This window comes from Physella acuta, unplaced genomic scaffold (assembly GCF_028476545.2).
Source record: "Physella acuta isolate Inbredline_101_S28 unplaced genomic scaffold, ASM2847654v3 ptg000458l, whole genome shotgun sequence".
NCBI lineage: Eukaryota > Metazoa > Mollusca > Gastropoda > Physidae > Physella > Physella acuta.
In genome coordinates, this window is record NW_026731977.1 from 522,185 (window position 1) to 542,500 (window position 20,316).

The 20,316-nt window shown below is 36.8% G+C and overlaps 1 protein-coding gene and 1 non-coding gene across 2 annotated transcripts in view; one reads left to right on the forward strand and one right to left on the reverse strand.

The window, feature by feature from the left end:
* The first annotated feature begins 10,260 nt into the window (after positions 1-10,260).
* Positions 10,261-10,333, forward strand: Trnar-ucg (transfer RNA arginine (anticodon UCG)). Its single transcript has one exon. It is a non-coding gene; the product is annotated as a tRNA-Arg (tRNA).
* Positions 10,334-12,246: 1,913 nt separating this feature from the next.
* Positions 12,247-20,316, reverse strand: part of LOC131943522 (homeobox protein unc-4 homolog) — an 8,071-nt gene continuing 1 nt past the window's right edge. The window contains exons 1-3 of the mRNA XM_059303696.1: positions 19,927-20,316; positions 16,589-16,764; positions 12,247-13,332 (exon numbers count right to left, since the gene is read on the reverse strand). The exon at positions 19,927-20,316 is cut by the window's right edge and continues 1 nt beyond it. Of these exons, the coding sequence (XP_059159679.1) occupies positions 12,247-13,332; positions 16,589-16,764; positions 19,927-20,316 (1,652 nt within the window). The remainder of the gene's footprint in view (positions 13,333-16,588; positions 16,765-19,926) is intronic.

Sequence of the window (20,316 nt, forward strand, 5' to 3'; positions counted from 1 at the left end):
GTGTGTGAGTAATACCGAGAAGCATTAGTAGGCCTACTTTCTACATCTATCATTATTTTTTTTTAATTAATTAAGCATCTAATTATTTAAAGTTCGTGTCGCTTTGCATTGTCATCGGGTCTTGACCTATATGTCAAGTTCGCTGGAAAAGGTGTCAAAGCTTGTAAAAAATAAATTATTTTATGCACTAAAAAATTTTAAAAGAATTATTATCTTTAAATATATAATGATTTATATTACTATAAAGAAATCGTGTGTTGTTCATACAAATTTTACTAGGGTGTACCTAATTCATAATATAGCGATACAAGCTTTTGTTGAAAGTTATAAATAGTAACGCTTTATTAAAAATTTTCTTCTTTTCATTGCATAATAAAAACTTTTATAATAACAAGTTTTTATTTATATTTTTACTTTCTCGTATATACGAAGTATAGAGAAAGTCACTGATACGGAAAAACATAATTTTGTAATTTTGTCCGTATGTCTGTGTGTATGTCTGTGTGTCTGTAAACACGGTAACTTGAGTACCGTTACAGCTAGGTTGATGAAATTTCATATATAAGTATCTTATCAAAATCGTAGATCCGTGTCAACTTTTGAGTGATTTCTGATAACCGGAAGTGGTACTTTTTTACTTTGAATTTTTCAAAAGACTATAACTTGAGTACTATTTCAGATAGATAAATAAAATTTTGCATGTAAGTAAAAGATCTAATTCTCTACCTTTTTTCAAATTTTGAGTAATTTCCGTTGACTGGAAGTAGTAATTTACGCTATTTCCAATTTCTCAAAAAAACGCATGGAAATTTATAAAGTACTAATAATATTGCGCACTATTATGCACATTTTATTTGGCGTTCACTGGTGCGCAATTCTTTTTTCTACGAGATTTTATTCTATTTTAAAAAGTTTAAGTATTTAAAATGGATTAAAATTCATGTCTATATCCCGAGTTCCCATCCCATGTTTTTTTATATAAGAATATTCGAGAAAGTTTAGTGGAGATCACTCCCGGTTTATTTTACTATATTAAAGACTATTTATGATTATTTTCTTATTTTTATTGCATTTAAAAGCTTATTATTTTAAAGGTTTTAAAACTAGTTATTGTATGTCTTGTAATGTTCGTTTTTTAAGAGTCATTTTTTAGTCCCCCAAATCATGTTGTCAGCTGTAAAATTAATGCTAGGTACCTATATCTGTAAAATTACAGCAAACATTATAAAAAAGTATTACTAAAACGTGAAAAATGACCATAAGTTTTCCTGAAATGGTTTCAATTGCTTTAGTCCAAATATAAAACTGTAGAGTGATGAACTATTCGGGTCAATATATTTTTGTTAAAATAAAGAATCGAAATTAAGCAAGTTGCCAATTTTTCCTGAGCAGAAGTTTTGCTCATTTTCACCTACACAAAATCAAAATCCGAGCGAAAACATAACATTTTATTGCATTAAACGAAATCTAATCAAATCATACTTGAATTCTTTCATTTATTTTGTATACACACCTAAAGCATTCGCCTACTCTACCATTAACACAAATGTCCCCTCAACACACACATATCCCAATTAGCCATTTTTAAAATGGACCCTGAACATCCCACACATTTAAAGGATCTCAACCCCCCCCCCCCCCCCCCAACACAAAAAATGAACCTTTCATCCCCTCACCACAAATGGACCCCGCAACCCCTACACATTATATGGACTACCCCACACATTAAATGAACTCGCACATCCCCACACATTAAATGGACATCACACCCCACACATTAAATGGACATCACACCCCACACATTAAATGAACCCCAAACCCTCAAACATTAAATGAACTCGCACAACCCCACACATAAAATGGACTACCACACCCCACACATTAAATGGACCCCACTTCTCCCACACATTAAATGGACCCCGAAGCCCCTCACACATTAAATAGACACGCCTTCAAACCCCTACTTATAAATGGATGCCCCAACCCCCACACATTAAATGGACCCGCCTTCACACCCCCACACATTAAAGGGATTTATCCACACACACACATACACACACACATTAAATGCATCCACACCAGCCTCACACACCCCCCACATTTAAAGAACCCCCAACCTCACACCCCCACACATTTAAAGGACCCCTACCCTCACACCCCCACACATTTAAAGGACCCCCACAACCAAAAACCACGCACCAGTGGCCTGTCAAAGCATGAATCCTGCTCCCATCCTTGCCTTGATTAACCTTTAATTTATGGAAATGCCAACAGATGGAGAGACTTCGAACAGGAGACCACAAGTTCAACATTTAAACCATTTGCTTTTTTTTTTTTTGGCCATCTTTTTTTTTTTTTAAAGTTGTTCAATCACACTGAGCGGAGAAACTTTGATTTAGTTATGTAATTAAACAGGCCTACGTAGAAATACATTATTATATACATAAATTATATATATATATATTTATATATATATATATATATATATATATATATATATATATATATATATATATATATATATATATATATATATATATAAAGTTTGTCTATACAATAATATATCAACAGTGTGAGACTTATTTATTTTTATGCATTTAGCGCTTACATTATTCAAGATCAACTTTATTTGATTGTGGTGTCTTTAACGTATCATAAGCGGACGATTAATATACTTGAAGAATGATAAAAAAATCTAGATCTATTAAGATGTGTCATTTACTACTAGATCTAGTCGTTTGGTCTATTGCTGAGAAAAGTGAACGTTGGTTAGTTTTAATACTCATTTTCGACTTCCTGATTTTATGAATAAAATAAAACGTCAAATGAAACAATAATTCCTACTAAGTTGTTCTGGTATAGTCTTACATGAGTAGATGTTACACGTCTATTATACGGGTGTATACTGTATATCATTATTAATAATATAATGTAACAGTAACTTTATATATGTACTTTTACACGTCAATTATATTGATGTATTCGTTATCTTTAACAGGTCAATTAGCTCCAGCTAATCCCAGCAACCCGATCAATTAGCAGAAAATAAAGCTCCCCCCCCCCTCACCCTGTCTTCTCGGACCTCCGAGCTTCGGGTTTATCAAGGCAACCATCTCGTTGACCACTTGACATGCCCCGCTTCAACATTTGTCACACACATCAACATAACTCCTTAAAACCCCTGCATTTTCCTTTTAACATTTCAAAACAAAAGGGGTAAAACTCTGCAAATCTCGGCGGCGATCAGCCAGCGTTGTCTTCCCCCTTGCTCCCCTAAAAAACATAATTACACCAGTGTTCATAGCATTAAAGGGAAAGTGCTGATTAATTCAAAATTGATTAGCCCGGCTGTAGTTTGTCGTTGCCGGTAAAGGCCGGGGTCGTAGCCTCGATGTCACATCGCATCCCCTGATAGGATCACCGGGCTCTGCTCACCCTCTAGCTCTGATAGCGCCGTTTTCATTTCCATGCAAATGAAGGCGCAACTTTTGGCGGGCACGAAGACCGGCGCGTCTGTCAGTTTGCTTCTTGGTCCGCGCTCAAGGATTTTAGACTTCATTTTTGACAAACGCTGGGCCAGATAGAAAGACAGATAAGATTCGCATAAATTTGTTTTCGGGCTGATTTCCCGTTTCTTCGCCCTTATTACCTTGTGTTGGGGGTGTTTTAATTAAGACGTTTGAATCAGATTTGCTTTTTTTATCTTAAGAAACCATTTTATTCTAACTTCTTTCGAAAAGAGCAGCGGCCATTTGGTTCTTTAAAAGGGGACGTCATCGGCTAATCTTACAATTCAATGAAGATCCTCAAATCGGAAGCAAAAATTTTCCCTTCAGAAAATTCTTCGATTTCATAAGAGAATTAATTTCCATTTTTTATTTATTTAAAAAATGCTAATACCGGTGGAGTCTTAATCAAGATATTGTGCGGCGGGTTCTTTTAAACTAGTTTTAGATTTCTGTTAAAGATAGGCATTGTTTGAGAAAAACAACTGTTATAATACTCAACCCAGATTTGTCTAGAACTATTTAAGTTTACAGAAATAAAACAACATAATATAATTTGGTTTTTCGTCCTTGTTTTATGTCAGGTTGCCCCCGTCTCACTTTACAGAAGCTTTAAACGTTACGAAAATATTTTAGCAAACTTTGATACATAAATTAAAGAAATTGACGATTTAACCCTTCAACGCCGACTGTCGCGAAAACGCGAAATAGCATATGCTCATTGGTACATTTATCCTACTGCTGCCGGTCGTTGTGTATTGGGTACATCCAGGCGGTTTTATCGGTACCAATGTTCACGTTGTTAAGTCAAAAATGTTCACGACCCCCTCTCTTGACTCACAACATCGTAAGTTTTTACTTTCTCGTATATACGTAGTATAGAGAAAGTATTGTAATCGTGCAAAAAAAATCGAGATTTTTACAAATCTCGACGTTTTACACCTCACTAATACGGAAAAACATAATTTTGCAATCTTGTCCGTATGTCTGTGTGTGTGTGTGTGTCTGTGTGTCTGTGTGTCTGTGTGTAAACACGATTACTTGAGTACCATTACAGCTAGGTTGATGAAATTTCATATATAAGTATTATATCAAAATCGTAGATCCGTATCAACTTTTGAGCGATTTCCGATAACCGGAAGTGGTACTTTTTTTACTTTGAATTTTTCAAAAGCCTATAACTTGAGTACTAATTCAGATAGATAAATGATATTTCACATGTAAGTAAAAGATCTAATTCTCTACCTTCTATCAAATTTTGAGTAATTTCCGTTGACCGGAAGTACTAATTTACGCTATTTCCGATTTCTCAAAAAACGCATGTAAATTTATAAAGTACTAATAATATTGCGCACTATTACGCACATTTGGTTTTGGTGCTCGCTTGGTGCGCAATTTTTTTTTCTACTAGATTTTATTCTATTTTTAAAAGTTTAAGTAAACAAAAATCATGTCTATATTCCGAGTTGACATCCCACGTAGTGTTATATTAGAATATTCGAGAAAGTTTAGGGGAGATCACTCCCGGTTTATTTACTTAGTGAATTCAGCCTACTTATACTGATTATTATTACTAAATAGGTGGTCCGTTTTTACTAACAAAAATACTATATAAACAGTAGAAATCACATATGAGAATACTTTAGGAAGTTATCTCCTGATTACGGTTTGTCGCATTTCGCGACATCCGGCAACAAGACATAAAATTGTACTTGGGTGCCAAGCAGGTATAGCTAAATAAAAAGCCTCGCCAAGCTGTCATTCATTCAAGTATGATTATAAATAAGTAAAGGATTTACAATATAGTCTTCGCCTATATATACAAGGACACTTTAGAACGTTACGGTCCGTGCGGCAGGTGAAGTAGAGTTCACCTGTTAAATTGACCTTTGCATAGAGAGAGATATTGGAATAATATACCGAATTTAGCTTTGAAATATCATTGTAAAATATTATAACATATAAAATAAAAAGACAACAGGTAGTGAGGTGATGGACCACTATCCTGGATACCACCAAAGATTGGTCTTCACAATGACGACGACAATAATAACACTGAGAATAGACCTACACCTCGTAACAAATACAGTAAGGTTGAATACTGACAAAAACTACCCATTGCAGTGCCATTGAGTACCAACATCAGTGGCATAATTCTAGCATTTAGTACCGACAGCAGTGTTATTGAGTACCCACATCTTCAGCACTAAGTACCAACGTCAGTGGCATAATTCTAGCATTTAGTACCGACAGTAGTATTATTGAGTACCCATATCTTCAGCACTGAGTACCAACATCAGTGATACTGAGCACCCACAGATTCAGCACTGAGTACCCACTGCAGTGATACTGAGTACCCATTGCTAAGGCTGAGTACCTAAAGCAATGTTATCGAGTACCAACACCACCAGCACTGAGTACCCACAGCAGTGACACCAAGAACCGACTGCAGTAACACTGAGTACCCACAGCTTAAACACTGAGTACCCACAGCTTAAACAGTGAGTACCCACAGCTTCAGCACTCAGTACACACTGTTTAAGCGCTGAGTACCCATAGCACTGTCGTTTGTAATCCATAGCATTATCATTCTTGTACAACAGCAGTAGAATGTAGTACCAAAATCAGAAATATTGGGTACCATCAACAATAGCAGTGAGTACTGACACCAGTGGCACTGAGTATCCACAACAGTGACAGTAAGTACCTACAGCAGCTGTATTGAAGAATACATGGAAGAATATCCAACGGCTGAACACTGTCATTATGTGTCAGTATTTTTTCACGTGCTTTTTGTGTATATCAAATATAGGTCAAATGAGATGTTAAGCTTCTTTATTAGTTGACCTTGAATAGTTTACGAAAAGGACATTACCAGGGACAACTAAGGCTATACACACTGAGGAAGTCCGTTCATGTGTAGTGTGTCACTGTAGTGTAGTAGAACCATGACAGCAATGCTTCAAAGTACCCATTCATAAGTGAGAAGGTGCAGTAGAGTTATGTAACTCTATGCCCACACAACTAAAACTATAGTTTTCATGAATATACAAGTGAGTCTACATCTCCTTGCATGTCCATATGTGTAGTTTGTGATATTCTATTGTTTGTGCGTAGATTTTTTAGTAAAATCGTGTCAGTAAAAATAGTACAATGACCCGGACTAAAAAAAAAAATTAATTACTGTTTGATCCATTAGTGCCCGATGTCACAAATTTGCGACATACCGTAATTAGAATCAAATTTAGTGTCAGTGTGATGAGAGAAAATCAGCACAAATAGTTGTTTACACGCTTGGAAAATAATTCCAGCATTCAGTCGTTGTCAAATTTAGTATGCCCAATATATTTTGTACTAGGCTTATCTTTAAAAAATGAACTCATTTAGAATTTTATTTACTAAAGAGACAATTTTAAAATTCAATAAATAATAATGTAGTAAAAATTGAGCGAATAACCTTCTAGTATTTATTGTAAAATCTTACAGCTGTTAAGTATTCGGTCTGAGCGCCATGTACAATGTTCAACCCCAATGGAAATAAATAGCAAAGTTCTTTAATTACATGTTAAAGGATATGCCATCCAACGTCCAACTACTCTTCTCGTACAAGCCTAGCAAAGTTCTCAGGTTTGTTTTTATTGGTTTGCTTTTATTGTATTAAATGGTCTGTTATTATTTGCTCAAAATATGTTAAAAATTAACTCTTTAAAACCCAAATTATAATTTCATTTGCAACTTCTTTTTTTTTTTTGCCACGAGCAATCAACATTTCTGTTTGAATATCTTAACCTATGACCCCTGAATTATAAATGATGATATCGATTAGAAGCGGCCGCTGACGAGAATGATTTGGTGTGTTTTTAACGCCACAGGAAATGGTTTTGTGTGACCAAAAACCTCCAGAGAACAAAGTTTCGGATGTCACTTTTTTTTTTCCGTCCACGGTTTCACTGCTGGCTCTTTTTTTTATAGCGGAATAAAGATTTGTTCAAATAAAACAAAGATTCTTAAAAATTTTAAAACAAAGATTTTTATAGCGGAACAAAAATTAGTTTGAAATAACGTAAAAACATTGTTATTACAGAAAAAAAGATTTGTTATAATAGAACAAAGATTTGTTATAACAATTAAATTTGATATAACGGAAAAAGATTTGTTTTAATAGAAAAAAGATGTTGTATATTAGGACAAAGATTTGTTATAATAGAACGAAGATTTGTTATAACGGGAACAGGACATTTCCCCCCTGTCAATTACCCCCCGGATATTTCCCCCCCGACATTACCCCCCAGAGTAATTACCCCCCCTGTCAATTACCCCCCTGTCAATTACCCCCCGCCCAGTAGGACATTACCCCCCCCCCCCCCCGGACAGGGTTAGAGTTAGGGTTAGGGTTAGGGTTACGTTTTAGGGCTAGGGTTAGGGTTAGGGTTAGGGTTAGGGTTAGGGTTAGGGTTAGGGATAGGGTTAAGGTTAGGGTTAGGGTTAGGGTTAGGGCTAGGGTTAGGGTTAGGGTTAGGTCTAGGGCTAGGGTTAGGGTTAAGATTAGGGCTAGGGTTAGGGTTAGAGTTAGAGCTAGGGTTACGGTTAGGGTTAAAGCTAGTTTTAGGGTTAGGGTTGTGTCTAGCTTTGGTTTTGGTTTTGTGTGAAGGTTTAGGCTAAGGTGGATGCTTAGGTTTTGGTATTTTTCTTAAGGTTTGGATGAAAGTAGTATATAGGGACAGTGGCGTAGCGAGGTCGGGTGTCACCCGGTGCGGCACTTAATAGTGTCACCCCCCCCCCCCCCCCAGAGACATAGAGACCCTTCCAAGGGACAAACTTTCAAACTTTCGATTTGCACCCCCCCCTCAAGTTTTCGATTTGCACCCCCCCCCCCTCAAACTTTCGATTTGCACCCCCCTCGAGTTTTTCTCTATATATTTTGCTATTTTTTGCCTTGGTGTCACCCCCCTTAATTGTGTCACCCGGTGCGGTCCGCTGCCCCCGCCCCCCCCCCTCGCTACGCCCCTGTATAGGGATAAAATCCTAGTTAGAGTTAGGATTTTAACTTGAGAGGAGGGGGGTAATTCCCCGGGGGGGTAATTGACAGGGGGGTAATTGACAGGGGGGTAATTGCACCGGGGGGTAAATACGGGGGGGAAATGTCCGGGGGGGAAATATCCAGGGGGGTAATGTCCTGTAGCCGTTATAACACCCCACTATAACAGAATTAAGATTTGTTAAAATAAAAAATAGATTTGTCATTTTGTTATAACAGAACAAAGACAACAGTTAACAAAGAAGTGTCTATTGAAACATAGATTTGTAAAAGCCAAGATGAATTCTCTAATAAATAAATTAATCTACTTTCTCTGGCCCATAATTTTTACACAGGAACAAAGTTTTATGATCTGATATAAAATGTGTATATTTAAACAAATGTTTTCTAAACAGGGCGAATACGTGTATACCTTGAAAAATTTAAATAGTATACATACACGCATAATTATGTGTGTACCTTAACAACGATTATAAGAGAAAAGTGTAAATTAATCCAAGCGATGCTTTCATATGATTCTAACAACACAACTATGTCTATAACATTAGATTCTAACAACACAAAACAACTATGTATATTATATTCTAACAACACAACTATGGCTATAACATAAGATGCTTACAACTACTATGTCTATAATATTAGGTTCTAACAACAAAATATACAAAACTCTACAACATTGGATTCTTACAACCAAATCATAATAGCCTATAAAATTAGATTCTAACAACAAAATATACAAAACTCTACAACTAAATCATAAAAGTCTATAAAAATGAGATTCTAACAACAAAATATACGACTCTAAACTCTAACGCAACACCGCCGAAAGCACCCCCAGCCCCTGTTTCCACAGACACGCCCCTGAAAGTAATTAGCCGTCTTCCTGGTATGGGGACCAGTGCTTTTCCACGTGTTTCCTAGCGCAGACTGAGTGTGCGCGGCAGGGTGCGCAATCAAACTTCTCTCCATTACCAAAATACTCGGGGCCGGCTAAGCCCGCATCGGTGGCCAGATGAATTGATCTCGCCAGACTTATTCGAAAATGAAATTAAGCGAGCAAATATTTGACTAGACGCGACTCCTTAAAGAGGAATGAAACCAAAGGCAACACTCCGCCAATGTGCCTCGTTTTCATTGATAATCGCTTCTTAGGATTTTTTTTTCTAATTAAAATACATTCGGCCGGCCCCCCTCCTCGTGGCCATGTTGCGGAAACAACAACACCACCGCACCCCCTCCCTCCCCCCACTTACATCCATAAAAAAACATTTTGGCTCTTAATTTGACCAAATTTGAATTAGTTTTTCCTCGGCCGATTAATTGAATGAAAATACGACTGGCCGAGGGGGCGGAAATTGGCCAAACGTGGCCAAGTTTTGGGTTGCCACATCTACACATTTTTTTGTGTGCTCCGCGCAGCTCCGACTTTATTTTGATTGGCGATGCGTTTCTAATTCATTTAATATGCTGCTGTAGTTTTTTTTTTCTCACATCGATTTTATGTGTTAAATATGCGTAAGTCTTAAATAAACTTGTATCTAGGCGTGTTTTAGATGTTTCAATTTAAGATGAAAACTAAATCAACTTTAGATCTACAAGTCTAATAAATTCATAAACCAGGGAGTAAACATACAGCATGTGTGCTTTTAAACATTAACTCTATTAAATTTAAAGTGTATCAATGTGTTTTTTAAAGGACCAATTTGCTGTGTGGGCCTCGTGGCCTAATGGATAAGGCGTCTGACTTCGGATCAGAAGATTGCGAGTTCGAGTCTCGTCGGGGTCGATTTTTTTTGTTTTACTCATGTATATCAGTATCAAATTATGAATATATTATCTATTTTTATCTGCACTTAAAATCGTATTCTCCACGGACGTAGCTAATGCCCCCCCCCCCACACACTACACACACATACATATACCACACAAGGAATGCCCTCGCGCGTTAAGTTACAATTGACAACCGTGAGTACCATTTAACACCCACAATATCTTTATTTCTGCGTGTCGTAAAACCAGTTTTACATTCTAAAATTTTATATTAGTGCAGGCGCCATTGGTATCTCCACTGAGTCATTACTGCAAAAGAGGTTGTCCAATTCATGGTGCCATAATCACAGCTGAAATACTCAAAGCTGATATGGAAATAAAAGTTGCAGAACAAGGTCGCTAAAATAATGAAAGGTTTTCATTTGACAGGAAACTGTTGGTGATTCGTTGTCAAGCCGATGGGCGTGTCAGTGTTGTTTTCTGTGGCACTTTCAAGATGTTTGATTGGTTGTTTGATAGCATCATTTGTCAACAAATTAAATTTTTTGGTAAAAATATCTCTTACCACGCCCACTTACTTACCGACTTTCTGAGCACGCCCCCTTACTTATCGAATTTCTGACCACGCCCACTTATTTATCGAATTTCTGACCACGCCGACTTACTTATCGTCTTTCTGACCACGTCCACTTACTTATCGACTTTCTGACCACGCCCACTTACTTATCGACTTTCTGACCACGCCAACTTACTTATCGACTTTCTGAGCACGCCCCCTTACTTATCGAATTTCTTACCACGCCCACTTACTTATCGACGTTCTGACCACGCCCACTTACTTATCGACTTTCTGACCACGCCCACTTACTTATCGACTTTCTGACCACGGCCACTTACTTATCGACTTTCTGACCATGCCCACTCGACTGTCACCATTGACTTTCTCTGACCACACCTACTGTTACTACCCACTAACTTTGAACACACTTACTTAACTACCCACTATCTCTGACTACACCCACTTCACAACACATTATCTCTGGCCACACCCACTTAACTGCAGTCTCAAGAATCAATCAGTCAGCAAGTGACGGCCATAATCCAACCATTGCTGATGACAATTCCTTATGTCACACAATACACATTTTAGTCTTGTGCTCAGTCAGCTTATACATTTCAGACACCAACTCTTCAATTATTATTTGATTCTAAATCGTTAAGTAAATGACCGTTTAATTAGTGAAATATAAATGAAAACAAACAAGAATAGAATTAAATCAATTAACTTTTATTGAGTAGCAAAGCTAAGAAAACTATATACAAAGTACACGTATAGTATAGATCAACGTCCAAACCAAAGAAACATATTTTAAGCCAGGCTAGGACGTGGGTCAGTGTCAGCCACCTCATACACGGGAAAAACACAGCCAATATTTTGTTTCATTGATTGTTTCTTTCAAACATTTTTCTCCGGGGACGGAGGGGGGGGGGGGGGGGGGGACTTTCAGGGGCAGGGGGCAACACTGGTAAAAGTATATATTTTCTATATACATTTCGTTTAGTGGCGGGGGAGGGGGGTAGACATACTATGGTGGAGCAGCCCCCCCCCCCCCACACACACACACTCGAAGAGTTCCCTGAAAGAAATTCTGTTTTTATTCCGATATGACCGAATGGAAATACTTCCGCCACACGCCGTTTCTATGACAACTATACAAAAAAAATGGCGAGTTGACTACAGAAGGGTTCGATAAGAAAGTAAACAAAAACCAAACATAAAAATAAAATGCCCTCCTGATATTTACATGTATTGTCTTTTCACATTTATAGAAGCAAATGTAGCAAAGCCTGTATATTAGTTCGTTCTTCCATAATCAAAATAAAAAATGAACCATCGTTATATTCTAAGTGCCCTAATGTCTGCCAATGTTACACGATGTCCAGGTCCATGTTTTCATCATTCAACATACTGTCAATGCTGTTGGCTGTTGTATTCGTTTTATGAAAACAGACAGGGCTGTTCACATCTGCCGGACTGCTGCTGTTGTTGTTCCTGTCGCTGATCACACTTAGATTTATCGCTGACGAAGACTTTAGGTCTGAACGACACGTATCTTCAGTATTGTCCAGCAAGAAGTTTGTGGGCGTGTTTATGTTTTCACTACTGGAGACGTGAAGGGTGTCGTTTTCTTGTTTGATGGTGTGGTTTGTGGGGTGTGGGGGAGTGGGGTGTGGGGGAGTGGCTCTACCGGGAGCTGGCGGGGTCCGGTTAAACTTTTCAAATGTGTCCTTGTTTGGTGTGTGAGAGTCCCCGTGTGGGAAAGTGTCCTCGTTACTAGACAACGAGTGCTCCGCCTCTGAACACTCGAGCAGGGGGGTGAGGGGGCTCTCGCGATGCTGAACTAAGAACCCCATGGGCTGGGTCATGGGGAAAAACGGCAGCAGACCCAGACTTAAGGTGCCTAAAGACTTGCAGGCTTGTACCAGCGGATACTTGGAATTGGGTCGTCTGCCTCTCGGGACTTTGGGCGCCTCCAGCAGACGTTCGATGCTGAACGCGCTGGATTTGATGTTTCCCGCGCCGCCGGGGTTCTCGTGGGCCCGGGGTGGGGCGCCCAGCAGGGAACTGACGGACAGGGATAAAATGGAGCTGGGGTGCTCGCTTTTGTCGGCCATGTTGTCCGTGAAGCTGTCGCAGCTGTTGCCGGACATAGAGGAAGTAGAGGACAGGAAATTGTCCACGCTCAGCCGCAGCGCGCGGTTCTTGCGCTCCTCTGACGTCAGGGAGGAGTGCAGACCCGTCAGGGATTTCCGTTTCTCCTCCAACTTCCTCAGCCTCTCCTCCTGCTTCCTCCTCTTCTTCTCGATCCTCTCCTGCTCCCTCCTCCTGATCTCCTCCTCGTCCATAGGATCGCCGCTGCACGTCTGGGGGTGGGCGTTGTGGGCGGGCCGCCCCGGGCCTTTCTTCGTGTGCTCTTTCTTCCTCCACTTGGCCCGCCGGTTTTGAAACCAGACCTAGAAGATAAAAAACATCAGATTTTTAAAACTAGATATAGAAAGAAAAAACATCAGATTTTAAAACCAGATCTAGAAAACGAAACATCAGATTTTAAAACCACACCTATAAAATTAAAATGTATCAGTTTTTTAACCAGACTTAGTAAACAAATAATGCTAAAGTCACATATAGAAAACAAAAACATCGGGTTTTAAAACCGAGATTAAACAATAAAAACGTCAAACTATTAAGTAAACCTTTGGAAAAAAACACTTTTCTCCAAAAACTAGAGGCTACATAATGTTTCTTTATTATACAGTACCATTAAATTATCTTTGATTTCTTGACCACTGATTCTTATAAAAATTATTAACACATTTTAACTAATCTGAAATTATCAGCTCTAACATTATTTTTATTTCTTATACCGTTGAGCATCCATGTGAAAGGACGTTGAATTTAATTACATCTAATGAGACGCCTTAACATCTTTCAGTTGTTCCCTACATAAATCTTACTGAAATATTTCAAATAGTTCCACACGCTTCGGCGCAACAGCTGAAGTCTTTTTCACGAGCTAACGAATGCGGGTTTTTAAAAACTTTCTAATTTTGAAAATATGTGATGAGAGTTCTGAAATGTGTCATGTCAGTCGATTAAAAATAGCCAATGTCATGTTCACTAAAAAATATGTGATGTTAGTTCACTAAAAAATATGTGATGTTAGTTCACTAAAAAATATGTGATGTTAGTTCACTAAAAATATGTGATGTTAGTTCACTAAAAATATGTGATGACAGTTCACTAAAAATATGTGATGACAGTTCACTAAAAATTTCAAATTACGTCGGGTTATTTTTTTTCAATGTCATTTTCTTTACGTTGTAATGTTGCAACGCTTTTTTTTTACATTTTAATTTTTATTGTGTATTTTTTTTTTAAATACTATTCATGAATAGGTAAAAATGTAACTTAAATTTTCAGCTAACAATCTTAAAAAGATGTTCTCTATCTCGTATAATACACAAAGTCAACAACTACAAATTTAATAATTTTGTCTGTCGTTGGTATCTTGTAGATCAAAAATCTCCACCTACATTTTTGTCCGATAACAATGCAAGAGTATACAATTTTCAATGTGATGATTAGGTTAGAAATTTTTCACCATCTTTTTCTGTTCCTGCCTAATGCACACGGGGCAGAATAAGTAAAGTTAATCTGTTTCAATTATATGGACATATAGGGAATAGTGTGGTCAGCAATAAGCCCAGACGTGTGCTAGGTACCCATCAGAGCTGGGTGGACTCAGGGTCATCCTAAAGACACGCGACTCGATCCGAACCCGGGACTTTTGAGTTGGCAGTCATTGGTCATTTAGGATTTGTTGAAAGAGCAACATGTTCATTAACTAAAGGGGAGATAATAGGTTTAAGTGCCAGCAATCATTATATCACTCTGATGTATTGATTAGTTGATAACGGAAGTTGTCACGCACGAGTGACGGTCACGGATGTTAATAAGGAGCAGTTTGGGTTATAGAGCAAACGTTTTAGTTATAGAGGGTGGAGGCTTAACTTAGAACTAATGAAATTGAATGTTATTTAAAAAATGAGGGTTTTTTTATCTATAGAAATATCGATTTACTTTTTACACATATGATAGAGCATGCGGCTGCTAAGTCGGAAGTGTTATATCGGGTCCCTGAACTGAGTCACTAGAATGTCTCTGAGCCCACCCAGCTCTGATGGAAAGTAAAAGCAGTTGGGCATAGTTCTAACCGCACGATATCTTCTTATGCATAGGTCACAGCAACAGATAAACTCTACTTTATCTATATACTTTTTTTCAGCGGATTTAAAATATTATTATGGTTAAAGTCTTGTGTTTCCTAGAATCCCACCAAAATTAAGCGCTTGGTCATATCCCATCGACTGAATTTTTTTGTAAATCCAAATTACTAAGGTCGGATGGTTAAAACCACATTCATTATTTACACACACACACACACACCCACACACACACACACACACACATACACCGCCCCTCGAGCGCCTGATTATTTGACTCCCGGTTGATTTTGTTGATGTCCTTCAAACTACAACAACAAAATTGCATTACAACAACAATTGTTTGCTATTTGTAAAGCATGCTAAAACGCTGGGATGATATAATTTATATAATTTTTATTTTTATTTATTTTGAAAGTCACGTTCAAATTATTATTTGACATTCATTATGTTTAGGTTTATTTCAATCAATTTTAGCAAGTCTTTATGGCCGTTACTTACCACCCATGTTCTTAACTATTGAGACGTTCAATACAGAACGGAACTTTTTACTGTATACACAATTTAACGTAATTAAACTAAAAACATGGCGAACTAAAATCTGGAATATTATCATTGTACCAGCTATTACTTTTGCTGTGTATTCTGTTGTTGATTCTTGTTTTGTTTTGTTTTTTTTTCTGTTTTTCGTACTAAAAATAGTTTATTATAGTTAAAGTATTTTCAAGATAAAACCAATTGATCAATTGAAAAGACCATTTTTTATAAATCCAAAACTGGTATTTTACTAGCTAGCAGCTTTATATAGAGGAACACAGTTTGAGATTATATCATTGACCAGGTTTAAAATGTCACGACAAGACACAATCAGTACGTCCCTACACCCATCATTCATTAAGCGGCGGTTATACCAGTATAAGGTAATGAGTTGTATAAAGTAACTTATAGCATACATGATTATAAAAATATTATTGCATAACGTTTTTAGGCCGTAACAGTAAACTGCAGTATGTTGTTGTCGTGATTGGAGACTAGAGTGTAGATTGAAGTAAGTTGAAGATTGTGTGGTTTTTTATTACACTTTGATGTAGTCGACACGTGACAATGAAATTAGTAAGAAGGCGTTAAATTAATAGGCGCGTCAGGGATATCTTCACAGAACTATTCAACATTTAAGTCTTATTACAGAATATTTTTTACGGTTGTGACAGAAATTTATTTTAGAAGTGTTGACAGCTGTGTTAGAATACATTGTTTACTCAGTAAAGTCATCATTTTAATTTAATAACTCTTGATAAATGTCAGGATTTTGTTAAATGAAGTTTGACCGTTGAGTCAGGATTTTGTGATATAACATTTGACAATGAGTCATAATTTTGCTACATAAAAGGGACAATTGAGTCATGAATTTGTTACACAAACGTCCAACAGTTGAGTCATGACTTTGTTACACAAACGTCCAACAATTGAGTGACGTGACACTGACCTGTACACGGCTCTCGACCAGGTCCAGCTTGAGAGCCAGAGCCTCCCTCATGAAGACATCCGGGTAGTGGGAGTCTTGGAAGGCCTTCTCCAGCTCCTCCAGCTGCCAGCCGGTGAAGTTGGTCCGTGTCCTGCGTCGTTTGCTGCTGTTGGGGTCTTTGCCGTCCTCGGTGTTGCCTGCAAAAGACGAGATAATTGGATTTTAATTCACGCAAGGGTCGAGGTGTTAAAAAATTATGTTTCTTCCAGGCATCTATTCGGGAAAGATCCGCCTTCCCCGCCCCCCCCCCCTCCTGAACGAAATGGAATTTATATAGAAAATATATACTGTTAACAGTGTCCGCCCCCCCCCCCCCCCGGGGAATTTTAGCCCCCCCCCCCCCCCCCACCCCCCACCCCCACGAAAAAAAGTCTGAAAGAAATACTGAAAATATTATGTATTGCCTGTAAGACTCGAGATATTAAAATACTATTCATATCATGCAAGAGTAGAGGTGTTAAAATATTATTTATTGCATGCAAGAGTCGAGATGCTTAAATTTGTTTATCGGCTGTACAGATTTGTTACCTGTAGAAATCAAGTTATCTTTTTTAAAATTCTGCTAAACATTTTTACTTTCTCGTATATACGTGGTATAGAGAAAGTCTTGTAATCGTGCAAAAAAATCGAGATTTTCGGAAATCTCGACGTTTTACACCTCACTGATACGGAAAAACATAATTTTGCAATCTTGTCGGTATGTCTGTGTGTATGTCTGAGTGTGTGTCTGTGTGTGTGTCTGTAAACACGATAACTTGAGTACCGTATTTTATCAAAATCGTAGATTCGTATCTACTTTTGAGAAATTTCCTATAACCGGAAGTGGTACTTTTTTTACTTTGAATTTTTCAAAAGCCTATAACTTGAGTACTATTTCAAATAGATAAATAAAATTTCACAGATCTAATTCTCTACCTTCTGTCAAATTTCCGTTGACCGGAAGTAGTAATTTACGCTATTTCCAATTTCTCAAAAAACTTTTTAGGGGAAATCACTCCCGGTTTATTTTAGAATTTTTTTAACAAATGCATATTATTTTTAAATGCTTACAAGCAAGATCATAATCTAACCGTTAATCTATAAACCCATCTAAATTAGACATATTCACGCTCCGAAAATATTTTTATCTTTAAGAAACTTCTGAGTCTCAAAGGCTTTTATAGAATCTACTAACTTATCTGTAAATATACGATACATCTAGAAAAAAAATCTAACGTTAGTTAAATTCTCTGGAAGTAAATCCCTAAATCTCTGCATGGAAAACTCTAAACTTCAGGACAAAAATTCCCTATATTCTTAAAAAGATCAAATTGAAAAAGCTAGTAGATACTAAAACAAAGCTTTAAGACTTTCAAATGTAGCCTCTACTTACTTTGTGTTTAATAACCAAACATCACAAAGCCGTATCACTGATTCAATAATAAATACATTCATATCAATAAAAGAACACACTGTCCAAAACTTTTCTTGAGAAAATTTAAATAACTAATTACAAATTTTCTATGCACGAGTTTATATAGATTACCTGTATTTTTTTCTTATTTTAAGGTGTAACTTTAAATGGAAAAGATAATCTTAGACCATAATTTTATATTTTATTTGTCATTTCTCTTAAACGGAGTTTTGAAAGAAATATGATAGAAAAATAAAAGAAAGTTTTACAGATGTTATTCTAGAATTTTGTTTCTGCTTCTTCTTCGTTCTTAATTTTTAGTGTTGGAAAGGATCAAGCCTTATCTGCCAGAGGGTTTGAACTTGAGACTTTTCGGTTTAGCAACCATGAGCTTTACCGACTCGACCACACCGACCCCTGTATTTTGTTTAATTAATCAGAGTTTTGTATCGAAGTTTTAAAATGTCATTTTACGGACTGATTTGTGTGAAACTAAACAACTAAATTCTTTATAGATAGTTATATTTAAAACCTTCTCAATAACTAAAATAGACAGCCATATACAAAACCTGCTAGAAAACTAACTTATTCTTATAAAACCTGCTAGAAAACTAACTTATTCTTATAAAACCTGCTAGAAAACTAACTTATTCTTATAAAACCTGCTAGAAAACTAACTTGTTCGTTGACAGTTATATGAAACCTGTTAGATAACTAAATTTATAAATGAAACCTAAATTGTTCATAGACATTTATAAATGAAACCTAAATTGTTCATAGACATTTATAAATGAAACCTAAATTGTTCATAGACATTTATAAATGAAACCTAAATTGTTCATAGACATTTATAAATGAAACCTAAATTGTTCATAGACATTTATAAATGAAACCTAAATTGTTCATAGACATTTATAAATGAAACCTAAATTGTTCATAGACATTTATAAATGAAACCTAAATTGTTCATAGACATTTATAAATGAAACCTAAATTGTTCATAGACATTTATAAATGAAACCTAAATTGTTCATAGACATTTATAAATGAAACCTAAATTGTTCATAGACATTTATAAACGAAACCTAAATTGTTCATAGACATTTATAAATGAAACCTAAATTGTTCATGGACATTTATAAATTAAACCTAAATTGTTCATAGACATTTATAAATGAAACCTAAATTGTTCATGGACATTTATAAATTAAACCTAAATTGTTCATAGACATTTATATATTGTTCATATGAAACCTGCCAGAAAACTCAAACGGAGATGTCTATATAAAACTTACTAGAAAACTAAAATAGACATTTCTATATAAAACCTGCTAAAGAACTAAAATCGACAGTTAAATGTAAAACCTACTAGAAAACTAAAAAAGAGACTTTTATATAAAACCTGCAAGGAAACTAGAAATCTAATAAAAATGTGCTAGAAAACTAAAACAGAAATTCCTATGTGAAACCTGCTAGAAAACTAAAACAGAGATTCTTATGTAAAACCTGCTAGAAAACTAAAACAGAGATTCTTATGTAAAACCTGCTAGAAAACTAAAACAGAGATTCTTATGTAAAACCTGCTAGAAAACTAAAACAGAGATTCTTATGTAAAACCTGCTAGAAAACTAAAACAGAGATTCTTATGTACAACCTACTAGAAAATAAACTAGAGAAGTCTAGTATATAAAACCTTCTAGAAAACTAAAACAGAAATTCTTTTATAAAACCTGCTAGAAAACTAAAACAGAGATTCCTATCTAAACCTACTAGAAAACTAAAACATAGATTCCTATATAAAACCTGCTAGAAAACTAAAACATAGATTCCTATATAACTTAACTAGAAAACTAAACTAGATATGTCTATATAAAATACTTGACACATTAGGAAGAGATGTGCTGACCTGATGAGTTGAGCGAGTCCCCCAGTTTGCCGTGATCCGGAGAGTCGAGGAACGAGAAGGCGCCCATGTCTGAGGCCGGGGACATTCTCTGTGGGGTCTTCCTGTCCAGCATCAGACTCTCCATCATGCCGTTCCCGTGGCCAGCTGTGGGACCCCCGGAAACCACTGAAGCGGAAACTTTGTTCCTCCCTGAGGATTCCTCCTGCATCAGTCTGTGATGGTGCCTCATGGAACAATCTAAGGCCGCGATCTGGTCCACTGCTGTTGTGTAGGGGAACGGCGGGAAAGCCATGGGGTAGCCATGGTGATAGCTGACTGCAGCCATAGAGGAGACAGCAGCGAAGGCCCCGGGGTAAGCCGCAGCCAGAAGACGCATGTCTCGAAGACTCA